Raw genomic sequence first — 26,959 nt, 5'->3', positions numbered from 1 at the left:
ATCTGTGTGAGGAGAGATTTGGTACTGTGTAGTCTGTGACTATTTCTGTAACTCTGTATGTAGTTTGTAACTCTATAGTTGAATAATAGAAAGAAGATAAAGCCATAAATGTTCAATTATTGAAATGAGGCCAAATGACATTGCAAAAGGAAGTCAAGGAACCATATATGGATGACATGATGAGAAGAGAGTGCAGAGTATGGAGTATTAAATTTTGGCTATGCATCTTGAAAAAGTGAGGAATAACGAAGCTACTGTGTAGTCTATGTCTTAAACCTGAAATTTTTTTTTTGGAAGTTGTCTCTTGTTTTAGTGGATCAACATAATTAAAAATAGAAAGTGATATATGATATGAAGCAAACTACAGACGGTTAAATAGTTAAATGTAATTCATCTTTTTTATTGATTTTATTTTGTTAAGTGCAATGTTTATAAAGGGCCCCAAATTGATCAGGGAAGGAAATTTCCTACCAATTTCCCATAGAAATTATTGGTGGGAGACTTGAATAAAAATTTGGTCGTCAAGTTACACCTCGATGATGAAGCTGGAAGACCTCTTCCACAAGTTGTAGAAACTCCAACTAATGCTGGAATCAACGTAGAGAGAGTCTTATCTGAAGAAGTTGTTAAAAACCCAGAAGATAATTCAAATAGTGATGATGCGTGGGGTGGTACAGCAACTCCAGATAGTTCTGATGATGTTGGAGAGGGTGGAAGCAGAACAGGTGGTGGAGGTGAAAGATATGAATATGGACAATCTTCTGTGGATGGAGGATTCCAATTTACCTGTGAAGGTAATTTTGATCATGCCACCCAAGATGAAGACCACGGAGTGAGAACAGCTGGTCATGGTGCTCAAGAGAAGACTCGATATGGGAGGAGGACTAGAGGTGCAACTGATGATCAAAGTACCCCATCTGATGTTTCTTCAATTGCCTTAAGTTTTGACTCTATCAGTTTAGGCACAGAGCGCAGTGGGTTCTCAAATGAATCTCATGAAGGCAACAATCAATTTGGTTATGATGCTTATGGATATAATCAATATGGAGAAATATATGATCAGTCATCTAGTTGAGTTCATCCTTATTATCCCCTTATAGTGGAAACAGTCGGCAGCTCTAAAGAGATCTATAACTATCATGTTCATCACTACAATTCGCACCATATGGGTCATATGTCTTGGTCTGATTATTGCATTTTCGTAGACCAGCGAGCGGCTTTTCAACCGCCTAGAGTCTCTTTTTAGATGTAGATGAAGTTTACATTCATATGTATTTATATGTAGTTCTAAATTTCTAATAAATTGACTTTTTCAAAAACGATATTTTCGTACACTGTATCCCCAATATATCCCCGATAGGTCCGATATCTCCATTTTTCAAAGTACCGATAGATATGAAAATACCAATATTTAAAACCTTGAGTAAAACTAGTGTTTGGCACTCGTGGAGAGCCTATTAGGCTTCTCCAATTATTTAGCAGTACGTAATGGGTCTGCAAGGAGCCCATTTGAAAGAGTAGACTTAACAAGTAAACCACATGCTTAGACCAGTTTTAGAGCCTTTAGTCCGGATTGGACGTACTCGAATGGGAACCATGGGTTCTGCATTTGTCTTTTGGGCCAAGGCGCTGGGCCTTGGTCATTCTTTGACTGGTGAGGTTGTGAATTGGTTTTGGGCTAGAGCCCATGTCTCGTGGAGACATTCCGGAGATAGTTTCCAAGAATATCCGGACCAAGGTTGATTCCACGTTTGTTGGGGGCGTAGCCCATTCTCTTTGAGGATAGTTTTGTCATTTCAAGTAGTGAATCGTTTGACCCAGGGCCAGTGTATTTATAGCTCCACAATATGTAACCGATTCTTTTTATAATGGAGATCGAATTGTCATTCAGAATTTTCATCTCGGTCTCATCGATGTACTAATAACAATGTCTCAAAAGTCTAATTCTAGTACATTTGTTCTTCCTAAGTTATATTAAATATATAATCTCTATATTTATCTTTTTATTCCCCAAAAGTAATTGTTTTTCAAAAAAAGAGATTTAATACTTTAGAGACATTTTTTTGTTGCATCTAATATAGGCGGTGAGTTTTGGACTTAGATCTAATTAACTCTAATTAAGAATACATCTTCTTTTGGTCATATCTTTTGTGCATGCCCTATTGCGAAGACTATTATTTCAGGTGCTCCTTTCTATCTGCAAGCTTTTGTCTCTCCATTTTCAACTTTAAAGAGTGGATGCTTGATTAAGCAATGAATCTCAGTACTGATGAGTTCCAGAAATTACTCATCCTAATCTGGGGCAATTGGAAGAATAGAAACGCTGCACAGGATATTATATGCAGCACAATAGCTTGGTACCATGAGTATAAGCAAGCTCATTGCCAACAAATAAAAAAACCTTAGCCACAAAAAAGAGTGATGGTCTCCTCCTCAGCAGGGGCAATTAAAACTCAATGTGGATGGAGCTCTTTTTCCCAACGGTAGTGAAGGAGGGGTAGGTGGTGTACTCCGAGATGCTCGAGGAAGATGCCTTGCTGCTTTTGCTCACCATGTCAGCTTTGTCACATCTGCCAAGCATGTTGAACCTTTAGGTCTACTAGCGGGTTTGCAGATGTTGCAAACAAGACAAATTACAAATTGTCTTGTTGAAACAGATTGCCTTGTGGTTGTATCTGAAATTCAGTTGGCTGACTATCAAAATCTGGAGTATGGAAACCTTAATTGATGATATAAAAGTGTGGCTCGATGGTAGGCCTCAAGTCTTTGTTTCTCATACCCCTAAAACTAGGGGTGAGCGTTTGGACCCGAAAGACCGAAGGACCGAACCGGACCGAGCAAAAAAGACAGAATCGGTTATGTTTTAATATGGAAATCATCGGTTCGGTTCAAAGCCCGACCCGAATGTAGTGAATCGGTTCGGTCTCGGGTTTTAAATATTTGGAGACCGAAAGACCGATCCGACCCGAATTGTATATCATTTTCCACTTGTCAGTCTATGATTGGGCAATATATTAATATGTTAAATATTAATAAATAAAATAAAAACACTCTGACCTAAGTCCCTAACTCACCTAGTCATCGAGTCGAGACCTAACTCGATACTAACCCAGTCTCTTCTATGAACTTTGACCCTCTCTTCTCGAGTTCTCTCTCTCAGCTCTCCGTCCGCCACTCTCTTGGCTCTCCCAGCTCGATACCAGCTCCTCCGCCACTCTTCGTCTCCGAAATCCGCCTTCGTCAGCAAGCCCGACGATCTCAGAGAGGGCTCTCGGATCTTTGATTCCACATGGTTTCGATCTAATAGTCGATTAGTTCTAGAAGTTCGCCACCAACCACGCGAAGCTCCAGAAGTTCACCGTCGCCGAAGCCCTACGATCTCAAAGAGGGCTCTCGGATCTTCGATTCCACATGGTTTCGATCTAATAGTCGATTAGCTCGATTCTCCTAGAAGCTCAATTCGGTGAGTATTCAGTAATGAGTAATCTAGGGTTTTCAATTTGGGTTTTTTGATCTGAAGTTTCTGTATTTACTGAACTTGAATGTGGTGAATTAGGTTCAGGCGATCTTGTATTCGAGCGCTCCCCAAATTTCATGGCTTCTCCTCAGAATTCATCCCAAAGTTCCGAACTGTCTTTGGAAAACTGGGAAAAGAGCAAAGCAGATAAACTGGCTATTTTGGGCCCGAAAGCCCGAAAGATCGAACCGGCCCGACTAGGTTCGGTTCTTGTCGGTTTTCAATTAGGAAAAAGTCTGAACCGGCCCGAACCGACAATTTCTGTCTCAATAAAATTCGGGCTCGGCCCAACCCAAGTCCAGGCCTACCTAAAACTGCAAATGCAGTGGCACAGAGACTGGCAAGTGAAGCTTATGAGTCTGTTGATAAGTTCGAATGGCATGATATTGTTCCAGAATTGCTTAGAGATGTTCTAAGCTATGATTGTAACCATATTGCACAAGATCAATAAATCAGTCCCTCTTTTGATTTAAAAAATAGAATAGATAAGTAATGATGAATAATCCCCAAGACAGAAACGTTGAACTTGGGAATCCATATTAGTCACAGAGTCTTTTTAACAAAGAAAGAATAACAAAAGACATCATCTTTAGAAGGGGACATATAAATGACTAAAATGAGTCAATCTGTTCATGGGCCATAGGCAGATTATAAAATTTCGTTCACATGATCGACACTTGAATTTATTATTTATGCTGTTGCGTTACCGCAGATGGCACCATCGATCTTTCCTTTTAGCTAGTCTGTTATCTTAAACTTTGTTTGACTTTGATAGTGCCACTTATTATCAGAAAAAAGACTTTGCACGTCGATCACCCGGAGCAGCTTGAAATATATATATATATATATATATATATATATGTGGGCTAAATACTAATTACTATTTTATGATTTAGGTTCAAAATCAATTCAGTCAATGGACTTCCAATTTCATCAAAAACATCTTGGACTATAATTTATTATTAGTCATTCGTGAAATAGAACCGTTAAACCCCTGATATGGTATGCCACACAGCTCCAGTGGGGCCCACGTGGTTGGTTAAATTTCCGAATCTACCCTCACTCTGATCGGGGTCATCCTCCTCCCTCCTCGCACATTGAGGCCGCAAGGTTGCTCTGGACATTGAGTAGTAGGCAATATGAATCCTAGCATCACGTCTCCAGCTGCGCCGAATTGAGTTTGGCCAAAATCGTCCTCATCCGGTCTCCCCTTCAATCTCCTGTTCTCAGAACAGAGTCCTGGGCTCACCGAGATGCCGGAAACGAGTCCTGACGGCGTTGTCGTTGGTGGGGACGGCCACGACGCTTCATCAAGAGTTGCTGCATTGCTTTATCCTATTTGTAAGATCAAATATGGACATAACACATATCATCATAAAGTAATTGATGATTAGCTTAATATCAATCCTAGTTTAACATGGATACAAACAGTAAATCAATACTTGTAACTTAATGAAGCAGTGTATCTATTCATTAAGGTAAGTAATCCTATTCTTAGTCTGCAAGAAAGATTACAATGAAGTGTTACATTAAGAATCTAACTAGGAAACCTAAACCGATATGGATAGCTTTAATGGGAAGCTTCTTGAGGGTTAAGTCTCCTATATATACAGATGAATTGGTCCCTGATTACTACCGACGTTTTGCATATTGTTCTGTCCATTGAGAAGCAAGTTGGTAAGTAACAGAAGGCCATATTCAGTGTTCGTGTTTGTAGCATAAGATGGAATCCATGCCAGTGATTGCTGAAGGTAAGCCTTAATTCCTTTTATGATTGTGTGCATATATTGTGAGCATGTATATGGTTTTTTAACAATTGGTATCAGAGCATAGGCTCACATATATCAAAATCGTTTTAGGGTTTTGCAAAACAAATACAAAAAAAAAAAAAAAAAAAAAAAAAGGTTTTTGCTTTACGGGTCAAGTAACTGACCAACTCACTGACCATGTAACTGGTCATGTAACTTATCAAAGTAGGTTACTTAAGTCGATTGCTGCATCTGGTTAATTATCAAATTCACGCTTCCGCTGTGATTTTTAGCAGCAAATTGGGGAAAAAGCAAAAACAGGTTTTTCTATGGAAATTGATTTCGATTCATAGCATGATAATTGAATTTTGATTGTGCTCAAGAACACTAGTTGCATTCCCGGCGTGCGTTAGGTTAGAGTAGATGGTGACCGGATGAAATTTACAATTTCTTGATTGTTCTGTGGTTTCTTGGAATCGAAACACTTTTGATTGTGCTTGAATATGCATGATGAATTGATTGATGATATGGTATTGTATCTGTGATTGTGTAAAATTGCATGAAGAACAAAAATCTCCCAGAATTTGTTTACACAATTAAAATTGACAGATACGAGAGCTTAATTTTCGTACAAGGATGAATCTGGGTAGAATATAAAGTTAAAAGCTCATGAGTTTTGTGGTTTTCTATTGGCATAAGTGATTATGATGCACAAAGCATTCTTCATTGATGTTGGCAGAAAACAATGATCAGGTCACTGACCACGTAACTGGTCAGGTCACTGACCACGTAACTGGTCAGGTCACTGACCACGTAACTGGTCAGGTCACTGACCATGTAACTGATCGAGTAACAAAACTGAAATTGTGTTTTGTGTTTTAAAACTATGCTTCAGTTTTATCTTCCAAAGAAGTGGTCAAGTATGGTTTTAGAATACAAAACAGCAATATGCGTGCTTGATGAAAATAAATACGGATACTTAGAAATTTTTCTTCTGTCTAAAGATGTGGATAAATTTCTTTGGATAACTTGTTTTCATTGAACATGGTATATTGATAAAGAACTCCAGGATGTTATGCTTCTGCTCAAAAGTGTTGCTTAACATTATTTTTGGTTATGGACTGATATGAATGCAAGTATGGATTGTTTAGGTTTTCTGTATGTTCTTGTTTTGGTTGCTTAAAGCTAAATAAAACACAGAAAACTTAAAGTTATTTTCTTTACAAATTGAGAACTCACACGAATTTTTGTTTTGCTCCTTAGGTAACTCTTATATGAACTTGAACAGTGTCTTGATGCTAACTGGAACCAACTATAGAGCTTGGCTAGATTCTGTACAGAACTATATGGGAATGCATGAGAACATAGACTATTGCTTCACTGAGGACAAACCTGAAGAGTTAACTGAAAAGAGCACTAAGAAGGAAACTGATCTTTACAAGAAGTGGCATAGATCCAATAGAATGGCTAAGAACCTCATTCGTACCTCTATGTCCAAGACTGTCAGAGGAAGTATAGAAGAACCTGAGCTAGCATCAGATTTTTTGGAACTCATAGGTCCTAAGTTTAAAGAAAGTGAAGAGGCAGAAGCTGCTAGGCTAACCAAGGAGTTTCATGATTTGAAGTACATGGGTTCAGGGGGAGTTAGAGAGCATATTATGAAGATGATCAATATAAATGGCAGACTCAGGGAGCTCTTGATGGGGGTTAGGGATGAGCAGGTAGTGCATTATGCACTACATTCCTTGCCTAACAGTTTTAGTCATCTTAGGACCAGTTACAACTCTCAAAAGGGAAACTGGACTCTAGATGAACTTATATCCATCTGTGTGGATGAAGAATCTAGGATCAAGGAAGAAAAGGAACCTGCTACAACCATTAACCTCATTGAGAAGCCTAAAAGGAAAAAGCCCCAAAATAAGCTCAAGCCTATCAAAGCCATAACTAAGAGTTCAACAGCTGCAGTGGCCAAGGAAAATAGGCCATTTTGGTTCAAGTGCTACTTTTGCAAAAGAGTAGGACACATGAAAAAGGACTGCACTGGCTATAAAAATTGGTTAGCCAAAAAGGGTAAGATTTTTTCTAATACAGTTTTTTCTTTAGAAATTAATCTTATAAATGTTGAACCACAGTCTTGGTGGATAGATTCAGGCTCACCTATTCATATTACTAATTCTTTGCAGGGATTCATAAGGAGGAGAATCCCAAAAAGTGATGAAGTGAACCTGTGTGTAGGCAATGGCATGAGAGTGGCAGTCAAGGCTATTGGAACCTTAAAGCTCGATTTAGGATTAGGAAAATTATTAGTTTTGGACAATGTTTTTTATGTACCTTCCATGAGAAGGAATTTGGTTTCGGTTTCTCTTTTAGTAAAATCTGGTTGTAGACTTGTTATGGATAGTAATGGAATTCTTATTTCTAAAAATTCTGTTCAAATTGGTTCTGGTGTTATTATGAATGATTATTTACAGTTAAATTGTTCAATGGCTCAACAAGAAATTTTACTTGTTGAAAATAACACAAACAGTACTAACACTTTAACAGGTGTTAAAAGAACCAAACTAAATGAAAAGTCTGCATTTTTATGGCATAGAAGACTCGGCCATGTTTCAAAAGAGAGACTGAAAATTTTGGTGAAAAACAACATCCTAAATGAACTTGATTTTTCTGATCTAACAGACTGTGTTGAATGCTTTAAGGGAAAAATAACTAATACTAGAAAGAAGACTGCATATAGAAGCCAAAATTTATTAGAACTCATACACACTGATATATGTGGACCATTTAGGAATCAAACTATCTGTGGGAATGTGTATTTTATCACATTCATTGATGACTTTTCTAGATACAGTTATATTTATCTACTTTCAGAAAAGGCACAAGCATTGAAAGCCTTTCAAATCTTTAAGTCTGAGGTAGAAAATCAACTGGAAAAGAAAATCAAAACAGTGAGGTCAGATAGAGGGGAGAGTTCTATGGAAAGTACACTGAATCCGGCCAACAAAAGGGTCCATTTGCCTTGTTTTTGCAAGACAATGGAATTAAAGCTCAATACACAACACCCTATAATCCACAACAGAATGGTGTTGCAGAGAGAAAGAATAGGACTCTTTTGAACATGGTTAGATGTATGATGTGTACAACTGGTTTGCCTAAATTTCTGTGGGGTGAGGCTTTAAAAACTGCAAATTATATTTGCAATAGGACACCTAGCAAAGCCATAGAAAATACTGCTTTTGAGCTTTGGTGTGGCAGGAAACCTAGTCTTCATCACTGTCATGTTTGGGGATGTCATGCAGAAGCTAGGATTTATAATCCAAGCTTGAATAAACTTGACCCCAAAACTGTTAGTTGCTATTTTATAGGTTATCCAGATAACTCTAAAGGCTATAAATTATATTCTGCTCATCATTCACCTAGAATTTTTGAAACACATCAAGTAAAGTTTCTAAGTGAAAAAGTTCACAATACAAACCTTGAGGATTTAACCTCAGATTTTGAGGAAATTGTGTCAGATGAGAATATAAGTGTAGCATTGCCTTTAGAACAAGATGTAACTGATCATGTCACTGGTCACGTAACTGACCATGTCACTGACCAAGTAACTGTACCTGGTCGAGTAACTGGCCAAGTAACTGACCATGTCACTGACCATGTCACTGATCAAGTCACTGCCCATGTCACTGACCAAGTAACTGTGCCTGGTCAAGTCACTGCCCATGTCACTGACCATGTAACTGACCAAGTAACTGTCCCTAGTCAAGTAACTGACCACGTAACTGGTCAAGTAACTGAACCTCACCATCCTCCAGTGGCTCAGCCTAGAAGATCACAGAGAGCAAGAAAACCAACTTATGGGGGGAAGAGAGTGACTACATTGTTTATCTGTAAGAAGCAGAAATTGAAATGGACTGTGCAGAGGACAATGATCCAACTACATTTAATCAGGCCATTGAAAGTAGTGAATCTCATCAATGGCAGCAAGCAATGGAAGCAGAAATTAATTCCATGAGTCAAAATGCAGTTTGGGAATTAGTTGAACCTGACCCCAACCAGAAGCCTATAGGTTGTAAATGGGTTTTCAAAACCAAAAGAGATGCAAATGGCAACGTAGAGAGACATAAAGCAAGATTAGTTGCCAAAGGTTTTACACAGAAGGAGGGCATTGATTTTACTGAGACTTTTTCTCCAGTTTCTACAAAAGACTCGTTTAGGATAATCATGGCTTTGGTGGCTCATTTTGATATGGAGCTGCACCAGATGGATGTTAAAACAGCTTTCTTGAATGGTGAACTAGATGAAGTGATTTATATGAGGCAGCCAGAAGGGTTTGTACAAGCTGGAAGTGAAAACTTAGTGTGTAAGTTAAGAAAATCAATTTATGGCCTAAAACAAGCTTCTAGACAGTGGTACAAGAAATTTGATTCTGTGATTTCTACTTTTGGATTTACAGAAAATCTTGTTGATGAGTGTGTTTATTTGAAGACTGTTGGGAACAATTTTATTTTTCTGGTACTCTATGTGGATGATATACTTTTGGCTAGCAGTAACATTAAATTGCTTAAAGATACCAAGAGTTTTCTGTCAAGGAATTTTGACATGAAAGACTTAGGAGAAGCATCCTATGTACTAGGTATTGAGATTAAAAGAGATAGGGCACAGAGACTACTTGGTTTGTCTCAACAGAATTATGTTACCAAAATTTTAAAGAGATTTGGTATGGAGAAGTGTGCAGCTGGAGAAGTTCCCATGTCCAAAGGAGATAAGTTAACCAAGAAGCAAAGTCCCAATAGTGATGTTGAGAAAGAAAATATGGAGTCAAAGCCTTATGCCAGACTTGTAGGAAGTCTCATGTATGCACAAGTCTACACTAGGCCGGACTTGTCTTTTGCAGTAGGGATTTTATCAAGGTTCCAATCTAATCCAGGCCATGAACATTGGGTAGCTGGGAAGAAAGTGTTGAGATACCTGCAGAGAACTAAAAGCCACATGCTAGTTTATAGGCAAGTGGAGGATCTGAGACTCATTGGATTCTCAGACTCGGATTTTGCAGGGAATTATCCAGACTCCAAGAAGTCCACTTGTGGATATGTGTTCTTGCTTGCAGGAGGTGCTATTGCTTGGAAAACCATGAAACAAACACTTGTTTCAACTTCTACTATGCAAGCTGAATTTATTGCAGTATATGAAACTGTGTATGAAGGACTTTGGATTAGGAATTTTCTCATGCAGACCAAAGTATTGAGTCACATTGTGGCTGGAACACTTGTAATTTATTGTGACAATGAGGCTGCAGTTTTCTTTAGCAAGAACAGTAAAAGGTCAAATAATTCCAAGCATATTGATCTAAAGTATTACAGTGTTAGAGAAAGAGTAAAGCATGGTGAAATAGCTGTTTTGAGTATTGACACAAATTCACAGCTAGCAGATCCTTTCACCAAGGCATTGTCAGTAGCAGCATTCCAGAAACATACAGCAAGCATTGGAATTTTAGCTAATTTAGATGCTTAGGTTCAGTAGAGAGTTAGTCCAGTTGGAGCATTTAAAATTCTAAGGTTTTTTGAGTTCTTGTGTTTTAGTTGTGATCTTTTATTTTGTTTATCACAACTTGTTTGTAATGACAGATTTTATTATTAATAAATTTTGAGGTATTTTCAGATTTTGGTTATTACTGCAGTTTTTGTTGAATGTTCTGAAAATTATCGATTTTGTGTTTAAAGTTATACTTGCTATCAGATGGCTTAAATCATGTGAAGCATGATGTTAAGGTTCAAGCAATATCTTTAAGCCATCAGTGTTCAGTAAATTTGCTTGAGTTTTTGGTTTTAGAAACATAAAGTAGGACCTAATATATGTTTACTTGTTGATACACATTAACATATATTGTATCACTTCTGGTTTGACATATGTGGATTGCAGGAGCTTGTGTTTGTGGTTTTGAAACTCTGCATTTTTGTTAAAATGTATACTGTTTCTTGCTCTGCATAAGTAACTGTGATCTGACCATGTTGGAATGGATTTTCGATTTAAGTTTGTTATCTGGCGCGCACTTCAGTAAGTTAAGTAGGTTTTGATGTTCTCTGGTGCAAATCATCGAGCATGATATGTGTGAGTCCAAGGGGGAGATTGTAAGATCAAATATGGACATAACACATATCATCATAAAGTAATTGATGATTAGCTTAATATCAATCCTAGTTTAACATGGATACAAACAGTAAATCAATACTTGTAACTTAATGAAGCAGTGTATCTATTCATTAAGGTAAGTAATCCTATTCTTAGTCTGCAAGAAAGATTACAATGAAGTGTTACATTAAGAATCTAACTAGGAAACCTAAACCGATATGGATAGCTTTAATGGGAAGCTTCTTGAGGGTTAAGTCTCCTATATATACAGATGAATTGGTCCCTGATTACTACCGACGTTTTGCATATTGTTCTGTCCATTGAGAAGCAAGTTGGTAAGTAACAGAAGGCCATATTCAGTGTTCGTGTTTGTAGCATAAGATGGAATCCATGCCAGTGATTGCTGAAGGTAAGCCTTAATTCCTTTTATGATTGTGTGCATATATTGTGAGCATGTATATGGTTTCTAACACTGTTGCTCTCGCACCACTTCGCTTTCTTTCGATATCTCGTATTCTCTTTGTTACTTGAAGTGGTGGTCTGATCAACAAGAAGACAAAGTGAGACAAGCTTAATTCATTAATGGAAGCGGTGGTGTATAAGTTTAATTGATTAATAAACAATTGCTTTGTTTGTAGAAGTGGTGCTGTCGGTGATAAGCAAAAAATAATGGAGGCCAAGCTTCATTGTTTAATTTGACCAAGCATTCAAACTTGAACATGTCTTATTTCTAGAAATGGTGCTGATCGAAGACAAAAGAAATGGAGGCAAAGTCTAATTGATGATCAATTGCTTTGTTTTCCAGAATCAGTGCTGTGTGTGATAAGAAAGAAGACAAAAATAATGGTGGCAATTATAATTGATTTCAAATTTGCTGGAGGCAGTGCTATACATGATCAACAAGGAGATGAAAAACAAGTTTAATTGATTATTTTGGTGAGCAAAAGTATTCATAGAGGTGGGTCGTACCAGAGGATGAGTGGCAAGCTCTCTACAAGCCAATTGATCGACGAGTTGTCGCAAGAAAAGTTTGATTATGCAGCAGCTTTCCAATTGATAAAAGTTTTTGTCAAGAAGAGATGAAGAGTTCAGAGGGGTACCATATTCTACGCTGAAAATCAAAAACAGCTGAAGAACTCGGTATTGAAGCAGAGTTAAATGGAGGATTGCTCGCTTTTATAGAGAGTACAGGGGCGTGTTCCCTTCTCCAAATTAGATTGAGGAAGTTTCTCCTCCTCTGCTTCCTCCATCGTCATGATACCTAACTAAGAAACTGCATAGTGTAAACACTCACTAAAAATCTGGGTCAGAAGAGGAGCCAGAATTTCAAGGAGGGTAATTTATGGAGTGGCTCTAATCTGGATTAGAAGAAAGCTGGGGTTAATTTAGGAAATTTCTCTGTCAAGTGAGCCCCACGGAGCTGAGTTGGCACGCCACGTCAGCGATTTAACGGCTCTATTTCCTAGACACATGACGGAATGACCTATTGGATGACAAAATAATAGTGAAAGGGTGTTTTTGATGAAATTAAAAGTCCAGGGACTGAATTGATTTTGGACGCAAACCACAGAGTAGTAACCAGTATACGGAGTGGATCGAGAGAGGACGTCCGCACTTTCGCTAAAGTACGGAAGACGGTGCTGCAGCCTAACTCAGGCCACAACGGTGCGGCACCAGTTGCCGGAGGGAGGCTAGGGGTCGGACAGACCAGTCTACAGTCGGGTGGAGTCGCCGGCGAAGAGGTTGCAGCGCTGCAGGTCAGGTTGCTGCCCAGAAACCTACAACCTCGACCTCCTCCGACCTCGATCGCTGTCCAGAAGCCGTCTGGTATGCTTCCAGCCTTCTTCTGGCCCGATTTTTGCCGCCATCGAGGCCTGACCGGGGCTGCAGCACTGTGGTCCGCACTTTAGCGAAAGTGCGGACGTCCTCTCTTGATCGGGCCTCTATATATATATATATTAATTACTTTAGTCCTTGAACTTTTACTTTTAAAATACTTCAGTCCATGACCTTCTAATGTCTTTGTACTCTTCAATTTTGGACCAATAGGTCAATTCAGTTAGTCTCTATTCAAAAACTCCGTTAAATGTCTTTGTACTCTTCAATTTTGGACCAATAGGTCAATTCAGTTACTCTCTATTCAAAAACTCTGTTAAATTGCTGATGTGGTAATACTTTTGAGCGAAAAGTTTATTATACCCTTACTTTTTAAAAAAAAAATTTATACTCTCTCTCTCTCTCTCCCCCCCTCCCCCTCCCTCATTTTCTTTCTTTTATGTTTTCTCTTCTTCTTCCAGGTCCATGAAATCTCTGCCGCCCCCTCCTCACTTTCGTGGCCATTAATTAATAATTTCATTCTCCATCTCAGACCTCAAATCTTACCTTGTTCGTCATGTCTTGTATTCACCACTTTGCAATTGCTTTCTTCCTCTTGTTTTTGGTCCAGCCCTGTTTTGGTGGTCAAAAACTCTCCGCTCTAGTGGAGCAGCAGCCACTGGTGCTCAAGTACCACAACAACGCCCTTCTCAAGAGCAACATCATCATCAATCTCATATGGTACGGTCATTTTACCCCAATCCAACGCTCCATAATCGTTGACTTCATCTAATCCTTCAGTTCCCGGCGTCGTGCCCCACTCCTTCTCTCAACCTATTCCTGGTGGAAAACCATCGAGAAATACAAGACCGGATCCTCCACCGTCCCTCCTCCGCCTCCTATGACATCCTTTGCGGCGTCCTCTACACCGCCCTCCCCATTCGCCACCTGCATCAGCACCTCTATAAACAAAGAAAACAGACACAAGCCATATAACTTAGCCAAAGACAGAGCCCAGGGTCTAATCCCTGTCATTGTCTTCGCTCAGCCGCCACCGGAAAACAGCCCAACCCACCGGCCGACGCTCGATCTGCTTCCCAGATCAGATCATCTTCTCTCTCGGCCTCTATTTCGAGTTCGAATTGGAGCTCCAAACAGCTGCTCCACTGTAGAGCACTCCTCTGCAGACACCATTTGGAGTTTGGCGGTGTTTGGCTAAGGCTTCTGGCCAGACGAGGCCGGTTGGGGTTCACAGCTCGGCGAGAAAAAACGAAGAGAGTGATGGAAGAAGAAGATATAAACAGAAAAAATAATAATAATAATTTTTTTTAAAAGTAAGGGTATAATAGACTTTTGGACTCGAAAGGATTCTCAAGTCAGCAATTTAACGGGTTTTTGGATGGAGAGTAACGGAATGGACCTATTGGTCCAAAATTAAAGAATACAAGGACTAAACGTGTGAAATAGAAGTTCATGGACTGCTTACTACCCTGTACTTTCAAGGGTTCATCAGTTCAGTCCACACACTTCTAATTTAATCAGAATAGTTCTTGCACTCTCCAATTTCATCAAATCAATCCAATCTGTCACCACTCCGTCAATTTTCAGGAAAAAATTCCAAACTACCCATCTGCATTCACAACACTGACGCGTCGGCGGGCTGGCTAGAGATGGGTAGTTTGGGAATTTTCCCTGTGAGAAGGTCCCAGGTCAGCATTTTAACAGCGAAAATTGACGGAATAGTGACGGATTGGATTGATTTGATGAAATTGGAGAGTGCAAGGACTTTTTTTTTAAAATTAGAAGTATAAGGACTGAACTGATGAACCCTCGAAAGTACAAAATAGTAAGCAGAATTTAATCCTTTCTATAAAGAAACGTAGTGCGTCTATAATACACAAAGTTATTTCATAATAAGCTATCTATTGAGAATCAGCTTCAAAAGAGGGTATTCATATGGTCTGAATTAGTCAACTTTGTCATTTTGGTAATGTGGATCGGAAGACTCCAGTCATCTTTTTTGTTAATATTTTTTTTTTCTCTCAAAACATTTGGCAATGGCTTGCTTCTTGTTTTGGCACCTTATTACTGTTAGCGGTTCTCTGTTAGATTTTTGGAATGCTTTTCAAAGTAAGACCTTCTCCCCCAAACTATCAAATCTATGGCTTGCTTCTGGTTTATTTTTTGTAATTTTGTGTTCTTTTATGTTTCTGGCTTTAGCTTTGCATCTTTGAAAGGTGAGAGGGATGTACTCTTTACCTTCTTGTTTTTCCATGTATTTGGGGTTTGTCCCTAGGGCTGTAAGTAAGCTCGATACAGCTTGTGTTCGACTCGTATTCGGCTCGATTTTAGCTCGTTCGGCTCGTGTTCGTAAGATAAATGAGCCGAGCTTGAGCTCAATATTAAGCTCGGCCCAAAAATGAGCCGAGCTTGAGCAAGGATATATTCGGCTCGTCTAGCTCGTGAGTAGCTTGTATTTTCCATGAGTAGCTCGAGCTTGTTAAAACTCGGCTCGTTTGTTAAAGCTCGACTAATGAAATTTATACTATAAAAATATAATTATTCTAATCTCAATTCTTCAATTCTTTTTATTACATTCCTTTTCAATTGGAAGAGAATCTGAGTTGGCCCCATTCTTATTTAATTAGTTTAAGTGCAATTTTGAGTTGGATTCATCATTTTGAGTTTATTCTAGACAATAAAAGGGATTTGTATGATGGTCAGACATCAAATTTGGATTATTAATTTAAATTTTTTTCTATCTTTTTTATTTTTTAAATTTAAAGTCAAATGAGCCAAGCCGAGCCTATTCAAGCTCGAACTCGTCCAATAAATCAAGCCGAGCCGAGCCTAGCTCGGGCCTAAGAAAAATATTCAAGCCGAGCCGAGCTTGAGCATGGAAAAAAAAATTCAAGCTTTAGCCCGGCTCGAGCTCGATAAAAAACAAATGAGCCGAACATGATCACCTTGGTATTCGCTCCGGCTCGGCTCATTTACACCCCTATTTGTCCCCCCAACTTTGGTTGTTTTTTTATTTTCTATAATATATAAAAACAAGATTATGGCGAGTGGTGGCCGCATTTTTAAAGAGTGGCAGACCCTCGCCTACCGGTTTGAGGATGGGTCTTATACCTATAACGTTCATCTTTAAAGAGCCAATATAATACAAATAATATTGTAATAATAAAGTATGTGTGTGTCGTGTATATATAAAACACAATAAAGCAGCTCAGCACTTGAACACCCATAATCATGCCATGGTGCCCAGCGTGTTCATTTTGGATGTAGAAACTCAGTATATAATCTCAGATTCACTTGATCCCCATAAACATTCAAACAATCTCCATCACCAAAGATCCTCAGCTTTCAAAAACATGGTGATGGAGCAATATTATTTGATTTGTTTCCATCCCATAATGACCCCCCTCCTAGCCTCTGTTTCCTTTTTGGCACTCTATCTCTTCAGTCTCTTGGTGCTCTTCTACAGGCAAAGATCCTAGTTCACTGGGCACACCTCTCGTCGGGTAACGTCGGCTACCCGGTGATCTGAGAGAGCTACGATTACGTCTCTTTGATCGGCCAGTACAGGCCACCCCAAAAAGTTCATCTTAGACCAGGTGAACAAGCACTCCTCTCCAATCTTCAAGACCTCCTTCACTGGGGAGAGAACTGCCTTTTCTTAGGCACTGCTTGCAACAAGTCTGGTTTCGAGCTGTGTCGAAAAGATCTTCTCTTCTTCAGTTCGATCTTCTACCAAAACCACTGCCGTAGAAGAGGCCACGAAGATGAGAAAGGTGCTACCAACTTTGTGAAGCTCGACGCTCTGCAATGATACTTTGGGATCATTAACCAGTATAGCCAATCCCATTTTGCATATAGCTAGCTGGCCTGGGAATGTTGGATAACACTGGAAGAGTAAATATTGAAAACTAATTTGGGATAGGGAGATATGATGTATGAATGACACACAATATGAGAGATGTACAGTCCAAAGACATGTACAGAGCTCCTAGAGAGAGATATGGAGGAGACTCTCAAAATACCTGATAAAGGAAGTCACTCTTACGATACTTCTACAAAATACTCCTCTACACCCATTACTCAACTAGACTTGCCTACTTATATAGGTCTACACTATATAATGCCATAAATATGACAATTACAACGAACATAAGTATTAGACCGTTATAATAATCATAAACCTTCCTAACTCTCACCATTATTCTCATCATAATTCTACCATTATTTTCACCATAACTATCAACATAATTCTAAATTAATGTTAGGATTAAATTCAGTTTACTCTCCTGAACGTTAGGCCTTAAAATCAGATTGGTCCCTCTTTCTGAAAATCGATTACGATGGTCCCTATACTCTCAAATGACATCACCCGAGTCCAAAATTTAAATTTGGCTCGAAACATGACGTCAACTGCTGAGGGCAAAATGTCCATTTTGCCCTCATTGTGGGCCTCCATGTCGGCTCCAACTCAGCAGCTTACGTCATGTTTCGAGCCAAATTTAAATTTTGGAATCGGGTGATGTCATTTGAGAGTATAGGGACCATCGTAATCGATTTTCAGAAAGAGTGACCAATCTGATTTTAGGCTTAAAGTTCAGGGGAGTAAACTGAATTTAATCCTTAATATTGTTTTGAACAGGGAAAACCAAAAGGAAGCTCATGCCTTTGAAGTCATTAAGAAGTAAGCCCATGATCTAACTGAACAAATTTAAAAAACTTACTATGTAATCGCATGGAGTTTATAACAACTTTTTCTTAGTTACCAATATTTTTTCTTATTCTTAATGAGTCTGCTTATACTCTTAGTAACTGTGTTGTCAGATCGGCAATTAAATTTAAATAGTACCACAAAAATTACTATAAAAGTAACATGTAGCTTCTTTGATTAAAAAAAAAAACTATCATCCGTATAAAACCGTTTAATTCATAATTAAATAGTAAAATGTGTTTGATAAAATTTAATAAAGTGATTTATTTCAAAAGTTACGTCATTAAGTTATACAAAATTTAGAATTAACAACTTTTAGCCTAAAGCGAACAGAAAAACGCGGAGCAAAACCTAGCCTCCCCTAACCTTCGACTATTCTCGTCCGGCGGCTCCCCTACGCCGACGCTGGCCTCGTCGGTGTGCGGCGACTGCTGCCGGATGGGTAGATTTTCTTTCTGGGCTGGTTGGCTTCCTAGAAGTCGGCTTCAATGGATGCATATGAGGGATCGTTGACAATTATGGAGCAGGGGTAGGCGGGCAGGTTCGGCACTGGCACTAACCGGCATGGCGAGCAGTGGTCGAGTCAACGACTGGGCGATGGTGCTGGCGGTTAGACCGATCATGGGCTGGAGAGATCGGCTTAGGGTTACTTGGATTGGTAGGGCGGTCGTACGCCGGTGGAAGTGCAGCGGTCATGGTGGAACGATGATAGGGACGAAAAGGCAGAGCAGGTTTTTGCTAATGGGCTGGAGCAGTCCGTATGGGGTTTGGGCTTGGTCTTGGGCTTGGATTCAGGTATTGGGCTGCTATTTGTTTGGTTGGTTGATAGGTGGAGATCGTGGTGGATGGGGCGCAGCTGGTGGTGGTGGATATGGTGGATCGGGTTTGCCATGGTGGCCGGCTTGGCTGTTACTAGTGTTTTCGGGTTCGGTTTTATTTTATTGTTGGTAATAAGACACTACTAAAGGTGTGGCAGAGACGATCTTCTTTGTCGTGGTCTCAGGGATCGGTCCTGTTCTGGAGTTGGGTCAGCAGCGGTGGCGAAACAGTCTGGCTAGACAATCATCCTTGGCCTTCTAGTGGGTCCTTCCTATCTAGGATCGGGTCGGAGGCGATGGCGTTTTGGAGCAGTGGTGGATGGATGGTGTCGACAATAGGGTGGTGATGGTGTTGGTGTTGGTTTTTCTTTAGTCCCAGGTCTGAAAGTCCGGCAATCCTTTTGGTTGATTTTAGGTCACAATGAGCGTTGGCTTGGTCGATCAAAAACTGGTCAGGAGGATTCTGGTTGGTGAGTTTAGTGTCGACACAAGTGAGTTGTCTAGTTTTAGAGTTCTTACTGGCTGGACGAGAGGTGAGATGTCAAAGATTCACTGCTCCTGCGCTTTTTGTCTTTGTCATACAGTTGTAGTGCAAGTTTAGAGTCAGTTTATAGAGTTCCAGTGTGAAGTCTAGAGGCCATTTCTGGGTAAGAGATGTCGCCTAAAACTCATTGTAAGCAGTTCATTATTAATGAAGTTCTTATTTGATCCAAAAAAAAAGTTATACAAAATTTTGAAGTAGTGGAAAGGTGCACCAAGTAAAGGGGTTGCTATTCAAATCAAACAAGAAACCTACATCTGGGTATTTCACATTTGTTGGAGAAAATCTCATACTTGACGAAGCAAGAAGCAAAAAGTGGTTGCAAAATCTAATATAGAACCAAAATTCAAAGGAATGGTACACATGGTACGTGTGTGGGTTGTTATGGACCTGACATATATTGGACTTAGGTTTTAAGTCCGCAAGACCTATGGACTTGCAGTGTGATAGTAAGCCAGTTGTAAAGATTGCACACAAACTAGTACAATATGATCATACTAAACACAGGGAAGTGGACCGACACTTCATTAAAGACAATCTGAACCTGAAAGTGATTCGATTTCGATTTGTTCTGTCAGAATAGATCAGCTTGCAAATATTCTTACCAAAACAATGTCAAAAAAGGTATTTAACAGCTCACTTAAAAAGTTGGGCACGACTGACGTACATCTATGCACCAACTTGAGGAAAGTGTAGACATGAGCTGTATGATTATATAATTAATTATATATGAATATGTTTCTTAATGTAATTAGTTAACTATTAAGCATTCATTATATATTTATGATCAGTTTCTTTAATGTCCAAGGTTGTATGAGTATATAAAGACTCCACAAGTGAGAAGATAAATACAATTATCTCAGAATGATCGAATAGGATTCGATGTCACTCTCTGACATCAATGTTCACTTCCTTGACTGGTTAATTTGGCATTTTTATACCTAGACTGCCCAGTGCTGTGAAATATTCAACTTGTGTTTTACAGTTTTACTTAACCACCACCGAGTCTTTTCTTTTTATCACAATTGACACTACCAAACAAAAAGCTTTTAAAGTAATTATACATTAGGAAAATGCTTAAGATCCCAAAATGTTATTCAAAAAACCTATACCAAATGAGGTGACATGTGCCACATCATCATCTTAATCCTAATAATTTCCTGCATGTCTTCCTATTTTGTTCTTTTTCATTTAAAATAAAAATCAACAATTAAATTTTTTATTTTGATAGAACACCTCCAGAGTCCTCCACAGTGAAGATGACCTGCCATAGCCATAGCCATAGCCATGAAATCATGGATACAATCATAGACGAGGACAAAATCATAGACAAGAATCCGATAAAACTGTCAAAGAATGGCAAATCATGCAAAGACACTTTACTATTCCTCTGGCCTCTAATCCAAAGCCAAGAATCCTTGCTGCATCAACATCTTGCTCAAGTGCCTTAATCAATAGTTGAAGATTCGAATGTTGATGCTTCTAATTTCTAAAGATGAGCGACATCTTAGTTAGATTACATGACTTATTTCAATTATGTTTAATTTTTTTTTCTCTTCTAAAAAAAAATGTTTAATTTTTCAAGGCTAGGTATCTATAATCATCCACCTCTTTCTATACATCTGTGAATCGTTAAATTTGCAGAGTTATAGATTGCTTTGTTTGATCATCACGTCTTCCTTTTAGATAAGGAAGTTATTTTAATTTTTTTTACATTTTTAGGTTAATTGAAAATGAATATTATAAGATAGATAATATGCTGTAAATTATTTAATTGAAGGTGATGACTTGACATATGCCACATCCTTTGGTATTAGTTTTTTGTATAATTTTTTGGTGTATGTAACACTACTCTTTACATTAACGACAACTCATAACGGTAGTTATGAAACACCATCGTCATTTAAGTAATAAGTTCTTCAACAACGTTAATCAATAAATTTTGTTCTTATTTGAATAATTAAGTATTCCAAATTTTAATTGCACATGAATATAGTAAACTACGTAAAAAAAAAATAATCCCAGATAGTACGTTAAACTCCACACTTCAATTAATATTGGGAGCTCCGATGGCACATATCTTATCGCCAACTTAGTTTGACTTTGATACTGCCATTCCTTACTTAAAAAGGCTTTGATAGTGCCACTTATTATAAAAAAAAAAGACTTGCACGTCGATCACCCAGCCTAGCTTCGCTTGGAGCTTTGAACTCGATCAGTATGGCATATATAATTGCATATAAACTCAATGATACAATGCGTCTCAGATTCACTTGATCCCTGTAAACCATCAGCAAAGATCCTCCTCAGCTCTCAAAACCATGGTGATGGAGCAATATTATTTCCAACCCATCACCCTCCTCTTGGGCTTTGTTTCCTTTCTGGCAATCTCTCTCTTGGTGCTTTTCTACAGGCACAGATCCCAGTTCACCAGCAACAACCTCCCGCCGGGTAACGTCGGCTACCCGGTGATAGGAGAGACCTACGAGTTCGTCTCTTCGGGTCAGAAAGGCCACCCCGAGAAGTTCATCTTAGACCGGGTGAACAAGCACTCCTCCCAAGTCTTCAAGACCTCCTTGATTGGGGAGAGAACTGCCTTCTTCTGTGGCACCGCTTGCAACAAGTTCTTGTTCTCCAATGAAAACAAGCTTGTCAAAGTCTGGTTTCCTAGCTGTGTCGATAAGATCTTCCCTTCTTCCACCGGATCCGCCGCAGAGGAGGCCACAAAGATGAGAAGGATGCTACCCAACTTCGTGAAGCTCGACGCTCTGCAACGATACTTCGGAATCATTGACCAGTGTACCCAGTCCCACTTTGCAGATAGCTGGGAAAACCAAAAGGAAGTTCATGCCTTCGAACTCACCAAGAAGTAAGTCCATGATCCAACTCAATGAAATTAAAAAATTTACTACCTATGGAGTTTATAACGAAAACTTTTGCAAAGTTACTCTTTTTCTTCTCTTTTTCTAAATGGGTTTTAGACTCTTAGTAACTACGTTGTCAGATCAGATACATAAATTGTTAATATAAAGTAGAAATATTATCTTAAAATGATTTATGTAAGTAACATGTAGCTTCTTTGAGGAAAAAAGAAATAGTTAGGTCCAATTTGGAATAGCTTAATGTGTAAAAGCTGATTTAAGCAGTAAAATTATTCGATAAAATTTAATAAAGCAGTTTATTTCAAGAGTTACAAGATTAAGTTGCTACTTATAGAAATTGATAAAATGTAGTTTTTATAAGCTAAAATTAGAACTTCTTGTGATTTAAGTTAAATTATCCCAAATTCGGTCTTCATCAACTTGTGGTAGCTACTTGGTAGCACCTCACTAATATATATATATATATATATATATATATATATATATATATATAGACACACACACACTCAAACAATAATATGGTTATCAATCAAATTCTCTATTAACTACAGAAACTGTTCTACGTACATGTCATTAACAGCTACACCTTCAAGCTTGCTGCACGCTTGTTTGTTAGCCTTGAAGATCAAGCGGACATAGAAAAACTCAGCAAACCGTTCCATGTAGTGAATGCCGGAATCACATCGATGCCCATCGACTTCCCCGGAACCCCATTTAATAAAGCCATCAAGGCCGCCAACTTGATTAGGAAGGATTTGTACAAGATCATCAAGCAGAGGAAGGTCGACTTAGCAGACGGCAATGCATCCCCCACACAAGACATGTTATCACACATGCTCTTGACCTCTGATGAAGATGGAACATATCTGAAGGAATCTGATATCGCCGATAAGATTCTTGGTATGTTGGTTGCCGGCTTCGACACACTAAGTGCTGAATTGACTTTCATTGTGAAGTATCTTGGCGAGCTTCCTCATATCTACAATGCAGTCTACAAGGGTATGTTCGTCGTACTACAGGAGTTGATTAAAAACTACACGTGCTATGTTCTCTGTTATATTTGGGAAAAAAATAAAATTAATGGTTTTCAATATGAAAATTCGTCTATCTTTTAACTAATGGATAATAAAATTTATCAAGCATCTCAAAGACTTTTTATTCGCCCTTGGGGTTAGCTTAAGTTGAGAGAGGTTGAGAATTGGATTAGAATTAGGCTAAATCAAGGGTTTGATTCTTCTCCAATGTAACCAAAAAAAAAAAAGGACTCATTACCTTGACTGATTAACTATTTTAGAGAGTGCGTATGATGAGTCCGTAAGCCTCTATACTTGAATGTGAGCTTAAATTTATTCCATTTGTGAAAAAGATGGATCAAGAGCTAATCAACACTTCATTAATTAACTAGATTTTGTGTCTTCGAATTACGTTCAGAATTTGCTAGTGTTTAATAATTTTTTTTTTTTTTGAAATGCTGTTTAATCATTTATTAGGTCTTCATGAACTAGAGATGGAAGATTATTTAATTACCACTTAGCAGATAGATATTTATGATCGATAACCCTATAAGGACCAAGTTGTTAGGATATAACCTCCTCATTAACCATTATTTAGTTAGGTTTTTTGTTTAAAATAGCCTATTAATAAGTGAGTATGATACGTCGAATGAATGGTCCTATCCCATATATTACTGTGGTGTTATTCATAACAACTTCTTGCCTATCTGTAGATGGTAGCAGGATAATATGTAATGATCATTCTGGCCTTACCTTTTATTAATGGAAATCTCTGTGATGTTTATTAAAAAAATAAAGATTATTTAAATTCAAAAGATTATAATTGAACAATTAATGAATAGGTGTGAGAGCCTAACTTTCAAGTTTGAATAGGTTACAAACCTCCATAATGAATATAAATAAATAATTAAATCTTATCATATGGTTGTTTGGAGTTGTATAAATGATTAAAGATAATTATCGTTTTTCAATGTTTATAGTAATTTTCTCGGTGTTAATTGAAACAGAGCAAATGGAGATTGTAAATTCAAAAGCCCCAGGGGAGCCGTTGAAGTGGGAAGACCTTCAGAAGATGAAATACTCGTGGAATGTAGCTCAAGAAGTGCTGAGGATGGCACCACCTGTTCAAGGAGCCTTCAGGGAAGCTTTAACCGATTTCGTCTTCAATGGTTTCACCATTCCAAAAGGGTGGAAGTTGTACTGGAGCGCAAACTCGACACACAAGAGCGCTGATTGTTTCCCCGAACCAGAGAAATTCGACCCGTCAAGATTTGAAGGAAAGGGACCGGCACCTTACACGTTTCTTCCATTCGGCGGAGGCCCGAGAATGTGTCCCGGGAATGAGTACACTCGGGTGGTGACATTGGTGTTCATGCACAACTTGGTGACAAGGTTCAAGTGGGAGAAGGTTTTCCCTGATGAGAAGACCACTGTTGCCCCTTTCCCTACCCCCGCCAAGGGACTTCCCATCCGCCTTTTTCATCATCAAAAATGAGCAGCCCCAACCATATGTAAGTGCTCAATCTATATATACATTAAAGGATCAAACAAAGAGACAGCTACAATATGGTCTACACCAATTGTTAACTTTGGGTTCGATCCGTTTCTAAAGTTTCCTTTTCTTTAGGGTTATATTATTTGCATGTTCATGTAATTCCTATACCCACAGGCCACAGGTAATTTCTATCAATAAAACTTCGATTGAGGGCAATGAGCTGCCCTTTTTCGCTTCTTTTATTTTTATTTTTTTAGTATCAATTTCCATTTAATAATTAAATGAACAGGAAAGAACTTTTACACAACGTCAACTAGATATCATGAGGTTTGATGGTTATCGTCAACAAATGCATAAAGTACACAAAATTTAGTTAGAACAAGGAGAAATAAAAAGAAAAGAATTAAGGGTAATGTATTGGAGGAGAAATTCTACAATATGTTAACATATGACATACATACAATTACTACTTTTAGGACTTAACATATGACATACATACAATTACTACTTTTAGGACTTAATTACTGAAATAAGGACTTATCACAATTACCATTTTTAGGACTTAATTACTCAAATGAGAAGCTACTTTATTCTAATATGGACCTTATTCATAATGAGCACTTTTTTCAAGTTACCTACTTTACTCTAACGATGACCTTATTTATCTTAATGAGGACTTTTTTCTAGTTGCCACAAGAGTTCTTAAAGTAGTAACATGACTACATGAGTCCTCAAAGTGGTAAATATTACATGAAATAGTATATGTATGAGAAATGTTAATGTAACATAGCTTTAGCCCATATTGGGGATATACACAGAGTATGATGAATCTCGATTGTGATGTATCATCTTGATGAGGAAACAAGTGAGAAAGAGATAGAGAGGAGATTGAAACTCAATCAATTTTAATAGTGCATTATCAAAGACTTCATCTGACTAATTTTTTCTTTTTTGCCAATTATATATAGGGCCATTTTTGAATGTACGTTACATTATCAAAAGGACCACCAACCCTTTTTTTTTTCCTCATAAAGCCACTAGATTAAAAAAATGTCTTAAATTTTGAATATCAAATATCAATATATTTATGAAAATGCCACAAGAGTAAAAATCACCAATCATTCTTTCTCTCCTCTTCGGTGAGGTTGCAAAAGCTACTCTCACACCAACACTAAAAACGCTACTTTCATCAACAATAACAGCTACTGTCACAAACAAAATCTACTTTTACCAACACCAACAACCGGCCAGAAGCATCCATTTCTTCTCATGGATTAAGGTGTGTGTGTGTGTATCAGAGAAGTTTATTCTCGACACTCATGATCCAACAATTAATTAAGAAGAATGAAGCTTAAACTCATTAGGCACACGAAACTAATCCAGTTCTCATCCATTCAATATATATATATATATATATATATATATATATATATAATTGACCCCTGATTCTCTTGGCCCTCTCCCCAACATGGCATGGATCTAGAAACTGAAACTTTTCGATCTGCAACTCTGTTTACATCAACACATGACCCAAAATTTGAGATATGGAGGAATAGAAATGAAAATCTTGGGTATCTAAGATGACGAAAATCATAGCTAGAAGAAGAAAGAGAAGGTATGAATAGAGAATAAGAGAGGAGATGAGAGAAGAAGAAGAAAAGGAGAAAAGAAAAGAGGAGAAGAGAGTGTATGGCAGTGAAAAGAGGAAGAGAGAGAGTAGGGTAAATAGCTTTAGTATTATATAGTGAAAATACAAGGACAGAATGTGTTTTCTGGAAAATGGGGATTGCAATGCACGGATCAATCCTTACTGGGCAGCAGAAACCAAAATTAACAAACAGAACACCAGATTTTGGTTACGCAGTGAAAACCTCAAATATGAGATTAAAAACACTACGGGGCTCTTACTCTTGAGAACCCAAAATAAGAATTAACTTATGATGAAGGATATGTTGTTTACAAACTTGAATAGCACTAGCTCGGCTATAATGATCAGACAAAACTAATACGAAGTTTGTCTTCCGTCTTGAACTCCTTCTTCGATCACTTGAACGATTGCCAAATATCGCTCTACTTTCTTCACAGCCTCTCTACTGACCTCAAGAGAATATATGCATATGAAAGATGATCAAGAACACTTATACATGGACCAAGTGTTTTGACTCTTGTGAAGACTAAAACTTAAGCAAGCAAGCAAGAATACCCAAACATTCTTGCGTTCCAGGTCCTCTTTATGGCCGTCTTTTTTTTTCACCCTCCAAGAATAGCTGCC

The 26,959-nt window shown here is 38.2% G+C and overlaps 1 protein-coding gene across 1 annotated transcript; it reads left to right on the top strand.

Annotated features, from left to right (window-relative positions):
- The first annotated feature begins 21,569 nt into the window (after nt 1–21,569).
- Nucleotides 21,570–24,928, top strand: LOC112175390 (beta-amyrin 28-monooxygenase). Its single transcript, XM_024313065.2, has 3 exons — nt 21,570–22,166; nt 22,760–23,178; nt 24,200–24,928. Exons 1-3 carry the CDS (start codon nt 21,619–21,621, stop codon nt 24,685–24,687), a joined length of 1,455 nt encoding a protein of 484 aa, XP_024168833.1. The 5' UTR covers nt 21,570–21,618; the 3' UTR covers nt 24,688–24,928.
- The last annotated feature ends 2,031 nt before the right edge of the window (nt 24,929–26,959 follow it).

This window comes from Rosa chinensis, chromosome 1, assembly GCF_002994745.2.
Source record: "Rosa chinensis cultivar Old Blush chromosome 1, RchiOBHm-V2, whole genome shotgun sequence".
Lineage (NCBI taxonomy): Eukaryota > Viridiplantae > Streptophyta > Magnoliopsida > Rosales > Rosaceae > Rosa > Rosa chinensis.
The sequence above is the reverse complement of the archived record's forward strand: the minus strand, read 5'-3'. Positions and strand labels throughout refer to the sequence as shown.

What these genes read in the sequence shown, in the direction of transcription:
- LOC112175390 (XM_024313065.2), top strand. Translation starts at nt 21,619, where the DNA reads ATGGTGATGGAGCAATATTATTTCCAACCCATCACCCTCCTCTTGGGC. An exon ending in GCCTTCGAACTCACCAAGAA is followed by an intron (nt 22,167 to 22,759) that starts GTAAGTCCATGA and finishes TGTCATTAACAG; the next exon opens with CTACACCTTCAAGCTTGCTG. An exon ending in CTACAATGCAGTCTACAAGG is followed by an intron (nt 23,179 to 24,199) that starts GTATGTTCGTCG and finishes TAATTGAAACAG; the next exon opens with AGCAAATGGAGATTGTAAAT.